The sequence below is a fragment of the Crocodylus siamensis genome, chromosome 5 (assembly GCF_052110815.1).
Source record: "Crocodylus siamensis isolate JL-2025a chromosome 5, ASM5211081v1, whole genome shotgun sequence".
Taxonomy (NCBI): Eukaryota; Metazoa; Chordata; order Crocodylia; family Crocodylidae; genus Crocodylus; species Crocodylus siamensis.
The window spans coordinates 202082021-202099718 of NC_143399.1; the positions used below are offsets into that span (position 1 = coordinate 202082021).

At 53.7% G+C, this 17698-nt stretch overlaps 1 protein-coding gene and 1 non-coding gene across 13 annotated transcripts in view; both read right to left on the minus strand.

Annotated features, from left to right (window-relative positions):
• Positions 1 to 17698, minus strand: part of OBSCN (obscurin, cytoskeletal calmodulin and titin-interacting RhoGEF) — a 271127-nt gene that overhangs the window by 221874 nt on the left and 31555 nt on the right. For all 12 annotated transcript variants that reach the window (XM_090047900.1, XM_090047898.1, XM_090047895.1 and 9 more), the window contains exons 3-6: positions 16167 to 16436; positions 13570 to 13830; positions 1124 to 1426; positions 450 to 716 (exon numbers count right to left, since the gene is read on the minus strand). In XM_090047900.1, the coding sequence (XP_089904026.1) occupies positions 450 to 716; positions 1124 to 1426; positions 13570 to 13830; positions 16167 to 16436 (1101 nt within the window). The remainder of the gene's footprint in view (positions 1 to 449; positions 717 to 1123; positions 1427 to 13569; positions 13831 to 16166; positions 16437 to 17698) is intronic.
• On the minus strand, positions 10311 to 10474 carry LOC149865149 (U1 spliceosomal RNA). The gene has a single exon (XR_016442843.1). It is a non-coding gene; the product is annotated as a U1 spliceosomal RNA (small nuclear RNA).

The following is a 17698-nucleotide window of genomic DNA, read 5'->3' on the forward strand; positions in this document are numbered from 1 at the left end:
AAGCATATATTTGGTTCAATAAAACATATCAACCCCCAAAACCTCGCTTCTCCTGGCCCAGCATGGCTATAGCAACCCACCAACCCTAAGAAATAAGGTGTCAGGAAAGTGCCAGCATCGGGCCTTGAGATGGGTATGTTATTGAAGCCGTCTTGGCATCGGAAGCAGTGCAGCTGTGTTCTCAGAGCAAGATGCTAACTAGCTCTCCCAATGCACTGTGCAAATGCCTCTAAAATGCTTCTGGTTCACAAGGCAGGCTCTGCTGAGAGGCACGGCCGTGTCTGACAGCGCTGCAGCTAGGCAGGCAGGTTTGCAGCATAAATGTAGCTACAGTCCAGCGTGCCAGTGGCAAGACTTGTAATAGTGCCTACAGTCCCCGCTCCCCAAGCTCCCTGTCCTAACCCCTGCATCTGCTTTTCTGGCTGAAGGAAGGAAATCAATGCACATACCTCTTATTCTCATCTTGGTACTGCTTTCAACATTGTTGGCGACAAACTTCACCTCCGCCCCGTCGTCCTTCTTGGTCACGTTCTTTATGATGAGGATGTGGGTGGTCTTGGTTCTCTTAATGATATAGATGTCACTGCTCTCTAAGGCTTTGCCATTAAGGTACCATGTGCCAGAACAAATGGCTGTGAGGTCAATAGAAAAGGTAGCATCCCCTCCTGCTATGGCTTCGACCGCTGTCAGTGGAGTTCGCACGGCCAGGGCTGGTTCTGTTGGAGAAGAGGGAGAGGTAAACCTGAAGGCATGAGGCTGCAAAGTGATGTCTTGTACACCCCAAACTCTTAAAGGGCAGAAAAGGGAAACCAAAGACAAGAAGCCAACATGGGGAAGTCTTTGAGAAGGCCACATCCACTGAAGGCAATGGGCAAGTGCCTGGGGACGCACCGCAGGCAACCGATTATAGTAGGGGCAGAGGTCTAAACCCTTCCAAATCCCAGTAAACACCCTCAAAAATAGAAATAATTCTGGGAAAGGGCCAGACCCCAGCTCGTGCTGCCTCCTGTGCCCCAGAGAGGCTTGATTCTTGAAGAAGACAGGTTTTCAGCCAGGCCTACCCAACAACGTGACCGCATTGCTAGTCAACAGGGTTGTCTGCATCCCTTTGTTTGGGGCTCACCCAGATGCTGGGATCCCAGGAACTCCAGGTAAGGGCTCTGCCCGTAGCTGTTGACAGCAGAAACGCGGAACTGGTAGTCTCCCTCTTCCGACAGGTCGCTCACTGTGAATTCGGGGACGGTGACGGGAGACTCGTGACACCGCATCCAGGTGAAGCCCATCAGTTTCTTGCGTTCTACGACATAGCCGTCAATGGGGATGGGGCGGTCTGTCTTGGGTGGGGACCAAGCTAGCGTCACTGAGGTTTCTGTTTTATTTTTCACCACAGGGTTAGTTGGAGGATGGGAGGGAGGCTTCCTGGGAGCTGTACGGGGATAAAAACAAAGAGCGAACCTTACTGTAAAGTGAAAAAGCCACCGCACAGAAGAGCGTGCTGAAAGCTGCTTGTACGGCTGCTGGGGTTAGCGTTCACGCCTCCCTCACTCACACCGACACATCGGGCTCCAAAGTTAGATCAGTCGTGATCTGAAATGGGGAGAGGATTTGAAGACAGCTCCTTCCCCGTGAAGTATTGCATCCCTGCCCAAGCTCACACAAGCCTGTAGTTTCCCTAGATCACGGCTGTCCAGGTGCAGTTGCCTCTCCTGTTGCCATGCAGTGCCAAGGGACAGCTTGTCCCTGGAGGCCATCCCCGCGACGTGTGGCCTGGATATCCTCACTTCGGGTGCAGCCACACCAAAGTTGGGCAGCCCTGGCCCAGGCAAACACACAGACCATAAACCCTACACAACATTATTGACACCTGTGCACACACACATATGCATGCATACACAGTGCCGCTAACTCACACCCCCGAGGTACTGATTTCTCTGCACCAACATTAGTGCTGAGACACACTCGGTACCTTCAGCACTTACGTGCAGACCCACCAGATTATTGCCCCACACACATGCAGTGCTATTGAACGCCTAAACACACACACACACACACACACACCCTATTCAGGGTCCAGTTTTGACCAGAAAATACCACTACCTGTTTCCCAGACCAGATGCACACTTTAGCACAGAATTACCACACAGTATTACTGATGCCGGCCTCCTGCACATCCAACAAGACCCTACTTTCTCATATGCACAAATCATCATGGGCTCCCTTTACACACCTCTGAGGCTCACACACATGCACACTCACACCTTTCTTCACATACCTGCATGAACTATCCACAGACATTATTTCACACGTGCGTGCAAAACACCACACTCACACATCTTATGCATACACCATATTAAATAGAGAGAGAGCAACTTTCACTTTGTTTTTCTATTATTTCATTGAAGATGAGTTTAAAAAAAAAATAGATCTCCAACAGTCTGGGGGGAAAGAAATGTCTACGTGCTTGAAGTTACGCTGGTGAGATGCAGCTTGATTGGGATTCATTAGATTAGGATATTTGTTCGTTAGAACGTTGGTTAAAATCAAGATTTATTTTAACTTTTTCGCTGTTCACTTAGGGACTTTAAAGAGACCTGTATAACTACAGGAATAGTGGCTAGTGCTGTGAATTCAGGGAGAACCTAAGAGGGTCGCCTGCTGAAGGAAAAGTATGGTATTCGAATAATTATCCTTTGCTCTCATGTAGCACCCTTCATCAGTAAATAGGTCAGAAATATTACCTCTGTAGGAACTGGGCTGGAGGATCACACTAAAAAAAGTCAGGGACTTGAGTTTTGCCATTAACCATCCGCAGGTTCAATTTTTCGATCCCGACTGCACACCCTGGCCAGCTTCCTGGAAGGCTTCTGAGTAGCATAGTCCAAGAGCCCATTTTCTATACTAACTGTGTTACTATAAGAAGAGGGCCTGGTAGCAGAGCAGTGACTGCATCTCACTTAGGATCGAGAGGCAGAAGTTTGAGCCTCACTCTGGACTTGCATAGATGCTCTTCCAAAGTCAATTCCGGTGGAAATGCGTGCCTGGTCATTCAGGCTGGGGAGTCAAAACCTTCCAAATGTGATGCTGGCTACGTCGTATTCTTGCACGCTGTTGGCAATTGAAAACGGTGCTTCTTCAATGTCCTAGCTCCAATGGCCACTTCAGCTGGGACAGGCTTTGACCTTTTCTGATCATGAGAGTCAACACCGGAGCATGTTCAAATCACCGTGCACCAAGTCCCCTCCCTATTTTGCTGATGTATATCCAGTGTAATTTGTGTGATAGCAGCTGAGCGCCTCTAGAATGAGAGCAGATTTCTGCCCTCTGGACATATGCCTCTGCATCGCCAAACAGTCATACCAGGAGGGAGAAGATTTGTGTCAACGTAAGAGAGCCACTGGTGCGACGGCCCCTGCATTCCTGCTGTCAGGAATATGTGACATTGCTGTAAATGTGGACTCCTCGCACGTGTACCCTTTGAGCCAGGAGCCATCACTTGCGGTCTGGTTGCCCTTACACAACAGGACAGGACATCCTGGCCGTAACACAAGTCTTTTCCATGCCCAGGCACCTGTGCTAGGGGCATCATCTTGTCATTTCATAGAGCAACATTCCTCCCCTGCCACCTGCTCCAATAATAAACTAGAACATTTTGACCCAGACTCGCAGCTGATGTGAGCTGGTATAGCTCCACTGAGTTCAGTACCAGCTGCGGATCTGGCTCTGAAACCACAACGAGGCCAGCCTCAGAGATAAGTGATAGAAAAACTGGACAGGTAAAAACTGAGGCAGGGTCAATGACTGAATGCTGGATCTTTGGAGTCGCATGGTTTTACAGCTGCCCGTTGCTTGACACACAGGGTGCTAACAGACGTGCAGCTCTCTGCTGTAACTCATGGTGCTTCACAGAAAGCACCCTGTGTTACAATGGATCCCTGGACCCAACGGATGTTCACTGTTTGGTTGGGGCGGAGAATTCAGCTCCATTTTCGAGCTCATCCAGTGAAGAGAGGCTGCATGTTTGCAGCTTTTCTCCCCTAGCCCCTTTCCCTGCCCCAGCCCTACGTCAGCCCAGGCATCTGTGGATGCAGGACAAGGTGCGGTCGGCCTTCCTGACCGCGTCCCCACACTGCCGGCCCACGTTCATCTTGGCATCAATGATGACTCCAAGATCCTTTTCGGCCTCTGCACTGACGAGAAGGGAGTTCCCCAGCCTGTAGGTATGGTGCTGGTTCTTCCTCCCCAGGTGCAGCACCGTGCACTTCCCTCTTCTTCAGCTCTTCCCACAATCTTTGAACTTCCCCTTGCAAGTGCGCTAGCTCCTTCTTCCTCTGCCACGCCCTCTTTCTCCCCACGCCATCGAACCACTCCCGCACGCGCCCCTTGATTCCTACCAACCAGTCCCACCGTGTTGGGAAATAGGGCTGCAAAGTTTGCCACTGGCAATACGCCCTTGGGAAGGCAATGCATTCCTGCAGGTCCTCCAAAAAGGACACATTTAATTTCCAGACCCCTCTCCCCTGTTTAAGCCCTTGCCTGATGCCCACCTCCACCCACAGGACACGATGATCTGAGAAGCTGACGTCTATCAGTCGCTTGCTGTGGATTTCCAACCCCTCCGACACCAACACAAAACCGATCCTCGATTGCCCCCGCCCACCCGGATCCACTCTAGTACAAACTCCTGTCCCTTCCCAAATGTCCTGGAGCCCCTCATCTTTAATCCACCCCTGCAGCCACTTCCCCGTACTATCCATCCGACTCCCTGCCCTCTCCCAATCCGCCCACCCTCTTCAAGTATGCAATTAAAATCCCCCATCACAATCCGCGGTCCTCCACCCCCCACACGCATCCCCATTTTGCGCAAGAAGCGCACCCTCTCCGTTCTCTCGGCTGGGGCACAGACGTTGTACAAAGTCACCTCCACGCCCTCCACCTCCACCACTGCCTTTTGCAGTCTCCCTTCTTCCAGGACCTGCTGGTCTTTAATTTTCAAACCCCCCACCCTTGCCAGGATCCCCACTCCTGCAGCTTTATTCTCATTTGAGCCCCCCACCACGATGGTCCCACCTCCCAGTGCTTCTCCAAATATCTATAATTTCTCCCCCCACTCCTGCAAGCCCAGCACCTGCGTGTCCAGGCCTCGTAAGGTTGTACACATTGAACCCCATCTCTGCCTCCTGTATAAACTTCTTACATTTAAGGTCAATGCCATCCACGCTATTTTCCAGAGAGAATTGTGCCTCAGAAGTCATCTGTCCAGGTCTGAGGTGTCTCCCCCAACTTTCCGCATCCCCGTAGCCCTAGCCAGGTGTGCAATCCCGGTCCGGCTCAGAAAGCCAAAACTTTCTTCCCTTCCACATTCCTCGACCTCTCGTCTCTCCACGGGCAGCTCCCTGCTCTTCCCTCGTCTTTTTCCAGTGCTCCCCCTTCTGTCTCATGGACCATTCCCCCTTCCTCCTCACTCCTCTTTTTCTTTGGTTTAACCCTCTGTTTCTCCGTTTCTTCTTTCACTGGGATAAGGGGCTCTTTCCCCTTATCCCTGGACAAGTTGAAGTCCATGCCTGCTGGCTCAGATTCGTGTGCCCCTTCTCCCGCTGCCTCGCTCTGCTCCTCCTCCATCTGTTCCTCTCCTCCCGACTCGGAGAGCTGGTTGGCCTCACCTCGATCACGTCATCTCTCTGCTCCACTTCTGGCGTTTCCTCCACTATGAAGGTGTCCATATCCAAGCTGCTGGACTCCGCATCCTCTGGATCTTCTTTTTTCCTCTCCTCTGCTGTGTGAGCCTCGCGTGCTTTGTTCGCGTAGGACGGGGGCACCAGCGCTGCAGGTGCCCTCACCCCCACAAATGGTGTGCTTCAATTCCTGTGTGCAGGCTTTGGCCTGGTGCCCCGTGCTGCCACACCTGTAGCAAGCCGTCAAGGACTAGAGAAGGCCGCGAGGTGCCCCTCCGAGCCACCCCGGCCACACGGTTTCGGCCGGCCAGGAGAGGCCACGTACCCGCGGAGGGGCCCTACGCGCACCGCAGAGGGCAGGTGCCTCACCCCGCCGGGGCGCCTCGGGTCTTCGTCTCGGAGGACTCTGGCTCTCCGTGCCCCGCTCCAGGACCCGCTGGATACCGAGGATCTTTGCGACCGCCCCTCCAGCCGCCTCCTCACATCTGCACTGCTCCAGGTCGTCTGAATACATTTTGAAGTATAAACCTCTCTCCCGGGCCTTCTGGCCGGCTTCAAAACGCCGACCCCGCAAGTCCTCCTTGTCCCCACTTCCGCGCGCCGGGCCCAGGAGGCCGCGTCCCCCTCGCCCTCCAGACGGTGATGCTCCAGGGCCGGAAGTGATCCAAAGCCGCCGCAACTCCCGTCTGTGGGGCTCACGTGCACGCCCTCGAAACGCCCCGGTCCTGCAGCCTGCGCTCCGCACGGGGCTGCCCCTTTCCCGGGCCGGAGCCAGCTCCACCGGCCCCGCCGCTCCCGCGGCCTCCTCTCCTGCACGCGCGAGGGCGGGGCCGGGCGTCCCCCGCAGTGCCGGCTCTCTGCATAGCCCCGCCTCTTCCTGCGGCGGCCCCGCCCCCTCTCCAGAACCTTCTCGCCCAGCAGCGGCACGCCTCCCTTCCTCTCTGAATGCGCGTGGCTCTCCTCTGCACTCTCTCAAGCTTCTCCACATCCTGTGGAGCCCAAAACTGGGCGGCCCCTCGCCTGCTCGGCCGCGGGCGCCAGGCCCCGAGGCTCCCCGACCCCCAAGTCCTCCTCCTCGGCAGCGCCGGCAGGAAGCTCACCAAAGGCCCCCCTCACGGCAGAAGCTCTCGGACGATGTGCTCGCCTGCCCGTACTCCTCTCCAGCCGGAGCTCGCCTCCTCCAGCCGTCCAGCCCCTCGCTCCCGCCGTCGCTCCCGCGAAACCCTGGGGGAACCGCCTGCCTCCCCTGCCAGGTAAGCGTGCTTCACCCGCCGGGGCGCGGCCCTGCCCGGCCCCACCCCGCCGACACGCAGCGAGTGCCCGCAGCCGCGGGCTCTGGGGAGCTGCCCGCAGGGCCCGGGCCTGCGTTGCCGCGGGGGTCCCAGCCGGGCGGGCCCGGGGCAGCAGCCCCCAGCGCGGCCCCGGGTGGGAGCAAAGCCCTGGGCTGCCCCGTCGCCGCACGCAGCAGTGCTGCCCTGGGGCCGCACGGGGTCTCGGCGCCGGGGCGGCTGCAAGGATCTCCGCCCTGGTCTCTGAGCAGCGAGCGGCTCCGCTCCGTGTGAGCCACGGGTCGGGTCGGGGGTCTCCACCCTGTCACGTCCTGCGCGCCCGCCAGCACTTCTCTGAACTGAGCAGCGCCTTGGCACCGAGCCGCGGGCCTACGACAGCCAGTGCTTGACCGCAGGAGTTTCACGGGACTTTATCCCAAGTCCAGCTCAGGGGGTCCCCACCTTTCCAGGGTCAAGGCACCCCATGCACCCCCCAGCATCACTTCTGAACTGCAGGGGCACGTGGGGATTCATTCATGGGCTAAGATCAAGTCTATTCACTTGGTTTAATTGTAACCCTTCTGCTGAGCATCTGTCAGCATCAGTAACAAGGGCTGGGCTTGGGGGCTCATGGGGAAGCAGCCCTGCCTGGGCTGGCAGGTGGGTCTCGTGGGCAGCTGTGGGCTGGACAGGGCTGGGCAGGTTGTGAGCTGCTGCCCCGCTGTGGGGCAGCTCGGTCCCCCTGTGCCTGGGGGGCTTGGCTGTCTGTCGCTCCCGGCTCTTGTCTTAGCATTGAGGTCATAGATCCCAGCACATGAGGGTGGAAGGCACCCCAGGGGTCACATCTCGTCCAACCCCCTGCTCCGAGCAGGACCAGCCCCAACTACATCATCCCAGCCAGGGCTTTGTCCAGGCGGGTCTTCAAAACCTCCAGGGATGGAGAGTCCACAACCTGTTCCAGTGCTCCACCACCCTCCTAGTAAGAAAATTCTTCCTAATACCCAACCTCAACTTCCCTCATTGCAGCTTGAGCCCATTGCTCCTTGTCCTGTCATCTGCTCCCACTGAGAACAGCTCAGCTCTGTCCTCTTTTCAACCCGCCTGCAGGGAGGTGAAGGCTGCTATTCAGTCCCCCCTCGGTCTTCTCTTCTGCAGTCTAAATCAGCCCAGTTCCCTCAGCCTCTCCTCCCTCAGTCCTGTCCCCCAGCCCCACAACCAGTTTCATTGCCCTTCACAGGACTCTCTTTGATGTGTCCATGTCCTTTCTGTACTAGGGATCCAAAACTGGACACAGGACTCCAGGTGTGGCCTCCCCAGTGCCGAATAGATGGTCTGGTCCCTCTGGCCTCTCCCTATCAGCCCCCTGCCAGCTGGTGCAACCCTAGGGCTTCATCAGAGCTGCTCCCCCCATCTCTCCTGCCCTGTCTGGGACCAGGAGACCTGTGGGGCCCATGCTGCTGTGCCCCGGAGCTGGCCAGGTGCCTCCCTATCCTCTCCTGTGGTGGGAAGTGGGCCTGACCCCTGCGGTGATGTAGTCGGGACTAAATTTTTTTTTTTAGATATATATTTATGTATTGGGTTTATATATATAATTACTTTTTTCAAAATGTTTGATATCTATATAAATAAACATACAAACAAACATATATATATGTAGCGGGGGCTAGTCCACAACGACCCCCATTATGGCTTCTCCAGCCTCTTCTGGGGACTCTAGTGCTGGGGCTTTCCCGAGCCCCCCAGGCTTGCGGGGTGGGGGCAGGCAGTCACTCTGCTCCATGTCTGGAGGGAGACTCCCATCCCCCCACCCCAGCGTGTCCAGACCATTGTCTCCAGCTTCCCTCCGAGGCACCCATGGGACCGGTTTGGTGAGTCTTCCCCAGGGGTTGCTGCTGGCCACCTTGAATTGATTCGTTCACATTAGCAGTGTTCGAATGATGCTGCTTTTGATTGGGACCAGGTAATGAGGTCAGAAGAGTTATTTAAGGGTCAGGCCACCTGGGTGGGCTCTCTTCTTCCTCTTGGGGCTGCTGCAGATTAAGCCTTGTGTTGGGAGCCAGAAAAGCCTGCTCCCCATGGTGGGGGGGCGGTTCCCCCCTCTTCACTGTAGAAGCAAACTGAAGTGTTGAGAAGGGAAAGCCTCAGGGACAGGGAGAGAAAGTCTGTCTGAGGGCTTCAGACCTCTGTTCTCTCCCTCTTCTTTCCCCTTTTGTTTTCTGGGTATTGGGTGGGATGATGTCGTGGGGTGGGGTGGGGTGGGGGCATCAGTCCCTGCAGCAAACTGGCCAAGGTTGGAGCCTGGCAGTCGTGGTGGGGCGCTCTGGGCAGGGCTGAGAGCCGGGCGTGTTTTAGGTGGTGTTGCGTCTTCTTTTGGGGTCAGCACAGCTGTGTCGCTGAGCCCCGCTGTGCGTCTTGCCGGCAGTTTTGGCCACGCAGGCCTTGAGCGGGGCGATGCCACAAGTGCATCCTCCCTCGTGCAGGCTGCCCAGGAGCGGGGTCCTGGCACCCACCGCCCCTGCGCTGGGGATTGCCGTGTCTCAGCGAGGGGTGGGGAGTCGCTGGGACGGGATGTCCAGGCTGCGGCCATGATCCTGCTCCCTTTTGCTGTTTCACAGCTGGTGCATTGCAGCCCATCAGTGTGGGGCTGAACCCCACCCCATGTTGGCTGGAAGATTAGGGCCAGGGTGAAGCCCTGGCACTTCTTGTTGTGTATCCAGGCCTCAGCGCTGTATAGGTCTGGCTGACCTTTTGCTGCAAAATGGGCCTGGGTCTCCTTTTGTTGTTTCAAAGCAGCCTAGCAGTGTAGCTGAGATGATGTGTCCAGGCCGCAGCCTAGCAGGCCTGGCGGTTTTTGTTGTATGTTCAGGCCCAGGTGCAGGACAGACCTGAGCCCCCTGTTCCTACTTGACAGCTGTTGTGTCTCAGCAGAGCCATACTGCTGAGCCCCGCTGTACATTTGTTTGCTGTATGTCTGGGCCTGGCACGTTTTGGGCCTGGCACATGTTGCTTTTGTGGCTCCATGTCCTGACCCAGCAGCGTGGTTGGTGCTGGGTGCAGTTCAGGCTCACTTGCTGTTTGGCTTTTCTCTGAGTTTTCTTGCAGTTTCCTGCCCCCGCAGAGCTGGGATTTAAACACTTACGCTGCAGCAGTGAACCCCTCAAATCCACACCTTGCACCAGGTGAACCCCTCAAATCCACACCTCGCAGGGTGTAACCAGGGGCCTTGGACCTATGCTGTCTAGCAGCTCCCACAGCGCAGTGACCCATGCAGCCCCCGCTGCAGCCCATTGTAGAAGGGTAGGTGGAAGGAGTGAGGGTCCCAGCACAGCCCCCAGCCCCTCTCTCCAGTCTGTCTTTGCACCTACGTTGCCAGGGGAGAGCGCGAACGCAGTCCCCCACTACCACAAATTATGCAGTCGAGTTTCCCGCATTTGGGGAAATCGCAGGGGTCAGCACGCCCGGAGTGCAAGGGGCGAGCCTCACCCTGGGAAAACCACCTGATTGATCATGGTGTCTCCCCTGCCAGGTAAGTATGCTTGATCCAGGCCGGGCCCCAGTGCCGCCCCCCTGCCAACACACGCACAAGTTCGGGCAAGTGCATGCCACCCTCCCCACACTGCCGCCTGCTCCCCCCTGCAATAGTGCAGGGCTCCTCGCTCCACCTCTCCTACACCCCCCCACCCTTTTCAGGCCCCCACAATGGTGCTCAGTGCCCCGTTCCCAAAAGGCCCTGCGCGCCCTCCCTGTCCTGCCTCTTCCCTTCCTGATCTGCATACGACCGCCCCCTCTGCCTTCGTCATCAGCATCATCCCGCCCACCAGACTCCAGCCAAGGGAGTGCCCCACGCTCTCCCAGAGCCGGGCTGAGTGATCTTCCCGCGGGGCCGTGCCCGGGGGGAGGAAGCGTCTGCTGCAAGCATCTCAGCCCCGGTGGGGGCGTGGACACAGAGAACAAGGGGGCAGGGAGACAGAGATGCAACAGGGACCTGGAGACAGCGAGAAGGATCGGGGCTTCGAACAGGATCAGCAGAGGGCGGAGGGAGTGACAGTGGGTGACAGCGACAGTCCGACGCGGACCGTGAAAGGAACTGAGACATTGCTAAACCTCAAATCGGGGTTTGGACTAAAGGACTGTGATTTGGGTAGGAGAGGGACGGGGGGGGATGCGCCCCCCCCACCCGGCAAAGGGACGCTTGGCACTGGCTCGTCAAGGACCCCCTCGGCGGGGGAGCGGACAGGCTGCAGAGAGGACGAGAGGCAGCTGGACACGGGTCTGTGTATTGTAATTAGGTTTTGACTGTGGCTTAAGGAACATCGAAAAAGTTGCTCGAAGGTGTAGGTGTATGTCTTCCAAAACGATACCTTTTATTAGATCAACTGGGAAATCGCATAAAACTGTCCTTTTCTGCAAGCTTTCAGGATCCAAGTCCCTTGGTCAGGCCGTCAGGACTGGAGGGGGCAGAAGGCAGGGAGGGAAGGGAGCTCTGCTCTGGAGTTTCGGCCTGGGCTTGAAGGTGGACTGGAGCTCCCCCCATGATATGAGGGGGTCTTGGTCCTCTTAATGATATAGAGAATATATATATATATATATATATATATATATTCTCTATGTGTGTGTGTGTAGCAGGGCACTAGGGTGCCTGCTCCTGAACAGTAGTAAAATGGCCCCCCCCACTCACCAGGGCAGCAGGTGGGAGTTGCTATGGCAACTAATTGGGTCAGCTGACCGCCAGGGGGCGGGGCCTGGCCCTTATAAACAGAGAAGGCCGAGGCCAGAGGCAGTTCCCCTCTGGCAGCCGGAGAAGCGGGGCCGTGTTGCGTGCTGGCATGCGGATACGGGGTGGAGAGACCCCTGACAGGGAGGTACGAGAGGGCTAGCCCGGTTGGCTGGGAATTTTACGTTGTAGCTGGGGGGGCAGCGAGAAGCCCCGGAGCTGGAGGGGGCAATGAGATGCCCTGGAGCTCGGGGGCGGCGAGGAGCCCCGAGAGCGAGGAGGGGCGGTGAGGACACCTGAGAGCAAACGACGGGCCGAGACATAATAACACGGCCCAAGTCAGATTACAGCAGCACCATCGGCGAGGCTTGGGCTGCGGTGTAGGGGAGGAAAAGGAGCCGCAGGCAGCGCCCCCTGTCATTGGGGCGCATATAAATGGGCAGCCTCCCGCTAATTACAGCAATCTATTAAATACATAAGATCAAAGCGTGGTAGGCCTATTACAGGAGAGGCTCCAATAGTAACACTCCTGTCACAATATAAAACAATAACACCTTTTGTCAGGGCACAGCTGTAGTGTGCTTGTAGGGGGCCAAATGTGCAACAATTATTACTTTTGTCAGTGCCCATAGGCTTTGCCTCTCTCTGCACTGAAGAGATTTTAAGACTCTCCCCTCTGCCCTGGTGCTGACAACCAACATTAGCACAAAATGGCAGCCTCGTCTATAAGGCCCTTTGTAACATGAGCTCCCAAAAGACACACCTGTCTGCTGTCTGTCTCACCCATCACCATTTCTAAGCCAAGAAGGATAATTTATTTAGCTGTGTATGCAGACCCAATTCCTTGGGTTTGGAAAAATCTTGAAGAAGGCAACAGCCATGTAAATCATATTGTCCCTAGAAATGAGCCCCGGCTTTGAGAGCCCCTGAGTTTTGCTTTGATGCGCTATCAAACTACTTATAGTAGGAACTCTAGTTTTTTCTTCTGGAACTAATTGTATAACAAAGGGTATCCAAACTATCCATGCTTTAAACTTACTTTCATTGATTAGTTTGGAAATCCTTGACCAAGACTGAAGTCAGATTAAAACAGTTGGCTATCTGGGCTAAATGCCTCCCGACCAGCAACACTCCCAGTGGTAGAGAGCCTGGAAATAGTCTGATATTTTCCCTTCCCAAATCTACCATTGATTCAGGGTATGTTTTCAAATCAAAAGAAAGGTGTAATTGTAACACATGCTAGCAGACCTTTGCTACCTGAGCCTTGCTGGCCTACATAACAATAAGAGCAAAGAATACAAGCTCTCCAGTGACCGTGGGTATGTGTATTAGTTGCTCTAAAATGCCAAAGTCCATGTCCCCATACCCTCTCAGCTATTGTCATCCCTACTAGCTAGATTAAGCTATTACAAGTCTGCTGCTATTTTGTCTTTCCTGAAGACTGTTACAGAGAGGAAATACACACACGCAGACGCACACACACACACACACACACACACACACACACGCAGACGCACACACTGCTCTTCCCCCCCTCAAATTTTTGTGCTCTCTTGCTCACTTTTACAATGGTGCAGATACAAAAACTTCTGTCATCTCCATAGAGCATCTAATTTACCCTCATTCATTAGTTATTAGAGTTAGCATCTAATTTCCGCCCATTTAGAACGCTGGTTAAAATCAGGCCCTTATTTCAACATTTCCCCATCCCTGTTCACTCAGGGACTTTAAAGCATGAGACCTGTATAAATACAGGAATAGTAGTTAGTGCTGTGAATCCCAGGAGGACTTAAGAGGGTCATCTGCTGGAGGCAAAGTATGGTAAATTAGTGGTAACACTAATAACCATTTGGACTGAGTGCATCATCTTGGTGGGAAAGTGCAACATGCATCAAAAATTGAAAGCAGAGCTTACTGCAGACAGCAAACTGGGTGGACGTTCTGCATTCGTCTGCCAGGAACGCAATCTCCCCAGCATCCTCCATCTTGCAGTCTCGGATGATCATGGTATGTTGCTTGCCCGATGAGGTGATGTAGATTCGGTTGCTGGGCTTCAATTCTTCCTTATTCTTCAGCCAGCGGATGTTCGGACACTCGTTGTCCAGCTCCACGCAGAATATCGCTGTATCATTTACCCCGACTGCAGTCTTGCGTGGCAGCTTCTTAATGATGTTCCCTTTGAGAAATAAAGTAACCAAAATCATATGTCAGACTTGAAATACTTGAGCTTCACTGCACTGCCCAGATCGGCTGGATCAACACAATGTCAATAGCTCCAGCTTAAATGCAATATATATTTTTGATTCAAGAAGTCTTGGGGGAAATTCTAGATCAGAATGGGCTATTGCAATGATTTCTTCCAGACTTCAATCCACGGAGCCATAAAAAGGGGGATAGTAAAGTCTGTAGTAGATGGCTACAATCAACTGTACTTGCAGTTTAGGATCTGATGCATCTTCTCTTGGGAAAATACAGTGGGTGTTGCCTTAGCAAAGGAAGCATTTAATTATGGGAGACAAGGCTGATTGGGTGAATCTGATATCTTTTACTAGATCAACTTAAATAGTTGGAAAAAAATTAATTATGGTAGGCTTTTATCATGTGCCATGACCCATATTAATCCCTTCCTTAAGGAAGCCAGCATGCATCTGAGAACAGGTAGGTCCCTGGAGGGATACTGCTTTGGACTCCCTTACATTTATCCAATTAATAGCATAATTGATGCCCACACTGCATTCCCTCAACCTATGAGGAAATAGCTGTGAGATCCTCAGGTGATTTTTAAAAACAATTAAATCAGACCTGCCCATTCCCATGGAGTCATGTTTAACTGCTTATGGTGTTTCCCCCTTATTGTAACTTTGACATTTCCATAACTTGCAAGGAAAAGCTCAAAGTTACAGGGCAAAACTGTCCACAGGTAACTTCGGTCAGATTTTCAGGGAAACTCTGTTATCGCCAAGGACATTTTGGATGTGGAACACCCTCTAAAACGAAAGATCAGAGCTATCCTCATCAGAGTTATTCAGATTTAGGCTGAATAAAGCTCTGGGGGTGGATTTTATAAGGTTCGTTGTGAATTGCTCAGGAATTTAGGATTCACTCTGGTGGGCCAAAGACATCCTCTCTATCACTGGTATCAATGCCCCAGCTGTGGAATTGCTCAATACAAGTGTACGATGATGTGACAGTGAAGGGGAAAGATCCTTTCCGACTCCCACGTGAGATCACTTTACACCCTATAGCAGGAGGTCCGGTTACACATGCAAAATTTCCTTTGCCTGTGAAGCTGCAAATGTTATTAAGGGCTGTAACATTATTTAGGCATGGGTGGGGTTTTCTTTCACAAGGCTTTAAAGGGGTCATTAATGTAGTTATGCTGTATCTACGTGCTGGCCCTCTGTGAAGCCATGAACACTACAGGAAGATTGTGCAGATGCTCTGAAACCATCTCTGAATCTTACAATCCCACAATCAATCAAGGAGCCCATAATATGTCCCCAGTTACAATCACAATTTCTTTAACTTTTTGAACCCTCATATCTCTTTGGGCCTTTTTATCCCACTATGCCTACACTTACCAACATGCACACGTGGCCATTTGTTTGTGGATGCAAAACATGCACTTGTATATGCAAATCTAACACATGATCAGGGTCCCGCTGTCTTCTGCCACCAGGCTCGCAATGACTGTGTCAATGGGAGTAAGGGCAGACCATAAATAGGAAGGACCAGATGCAGTTCCCTGCATTTTTCAATGCGGTCTAGTGGAAGTGCTTGCCATTTACACAACAGCAAGCAAAATCAGAATCAGGGCCATAGCTCAGGGACGTGTATTTGCAGATCCCCGCTCCTGCTGGTGAATCAGTAGGCTCAATATAGTTCTGTATTTCTGAGCCCTCCATTACTCTAAACTCCATTACTCAGTGCAGAGAAACCCCAACCCACCACACCTTGGGAAAAGTGGGATCTCAATTGGGATCTGCCTCCAAATTTGGCACTGGATCCTAAGCTGTGTAGCCAGCGAAGCCAAATCTCTGGATCAGAGCAGCTCTCACCTTCAGGTACAACTGGATCCAGATCTAAACCCTGCTGTATTGCACGTTTTACCTACTAGCCACTAATCTGCATGCAAGAATTACAAGTTTGCTACTGAGTCCAGCTAAGGGCCAGATTTCTGTATGTGTTCTGCTGCTTTCAGTTGTAGTTAGACACATGGTCCCAAATCCTCTCACCCAACCAAGACAAACTTTTGCCTAGAGACCAAGACTTCCCCATTAGCAGCCCATTCAAGGAATTACCTTAGCAGCAGTTCACGCCTTGCAAGATGACAGTCGTACTACATTTTATTGGTCAGACGGTAAAAGCTAGCTGCAAACCCCACTTAAAACCATCAGCTCAGTCAGGAAAAGATTCTGATTCCAGCAATTGATAAATGGTAAGGAGCCAGGTTAGAAAGGGAGGAAAATAAACCCAATGGGAGTGAATATGCTCTCTCCCTCTCTCTCTCACCTTGGACAGTCAGTTCTGCAATGGTCCTGCTCCCTTCTTTCATCTCGCAGATGTAGACAGCATCATCGTCTGTGGTGACGTCCTGGATGGTGAGCCGGCGGTGCGTTCCCTCTTCTTCGATGTTGTACTTCTTGCTCTGCTGGAGTTTGGTCTCCTCCTTGAACCAGGCGGTCTCTGTGCTTGGAACAGGCACCTCGCACTGGAACGTGGCAGACTCTTTCTCCCGAACTTCAACATCCTCCAGCTTTGTCTTGAAAGGAACCATAGGCTCTGGGGAAAGGGAGACAAGAAATGAGAACTTGCAAGGCCTTGGAGGTATGGACGGTGGGAACCCATAATCCAAACAACTTGTTTCATAGTTTCATAGTTTGTAGGGTCGGAAGGGACCTCATTAGATCATCTAGTCCGACCCCCTGCCATGGCAGGAAAGAGTACTGGGGTCAAACGACCCCAGCAAGGTGTTCATCTAACCTCCTCTTAAATACCTCCAGGGTAGGAGCCTGCACCGCTTCTCTTGGAAGCTGGTTCCAGACCCTAGCCGCCCTGACCGTGAAGTCGCGCCTCCTGATATCTAACCTAAATCTACCCTCTGCCAGCTTGTGACCCTTATTCCCGGTCACTCCTGGCGGTGCTCGGGGGAACAGGGACTCTCCCAGTGCCTGGTGGTCCCCCCTGACTAGTTTATAACAGGCCACAAGATCCCCCCTCAGCCTTCTCTTGTGGAGGCTGAACAGGTTCAGGTCCCGTAGCCTCTCCTCACAGGGGCTGCCCTGCTGCCCCCGACCATGCGAGTGGCCTCCTCTGGACCCTCTCCATGCTGTCCACATCCCTCCTGAAGTGCGGTGCCCAGAACTGGACGCAGTTCTCCAGCCGCGGCCTGACCAGTGCCGCACAGAGGGGGAGGATCACCTCCCTGGACCTGCTCGAGATGCATCTGTGGATGCACGACAAGGTGCGGCTGGCCTTCCTGACCGCGTCCCCACACTGCCGGCCCATGCTCATCTTGGAGTCAATGATGACCCCCAGATCCTTTTCTGCCTCCGTGCTGACAAGAGGGGAGTTCCCCAACCTGTAGGTGTGGTGCCGGTTGTTCCTCCCCGGGTGCATCACCTTGCACTTGTCTGTGTTGAAACCCGTCCTGTTCTCATCCGCCCACCCCCGTAACCTGTCTAGGTCTGATTGTAGCCTGTTGCATCCTTCCAGTGTGCCCACGTCCCCCCACATCTTAGTGTCATCAGCAAATTTGAACAGGTGCTTTTTACCCCCTCGTCCAAATCGCTGATGAAGATGTTGAACAGTGCGGGCCCGAGGACCGAGCCCTGGGGGACCCCACTGCCCACGTCCTTCCAGGTTGAGAAAGACCCATCCACTACCACCCTCTGGGCGCGGCCCACCAGCCAGTTGGCGACCCATTTGACTGTGTGGGTGTCGACACCACAGCCCCCCAGTTTCTTAATGAGAACGGGGTGAGAGACAGTGTCAAAAGCCTTCCGGAAGTCCAGGAAGACGATGTCCACTGCTACCCCTGCGTC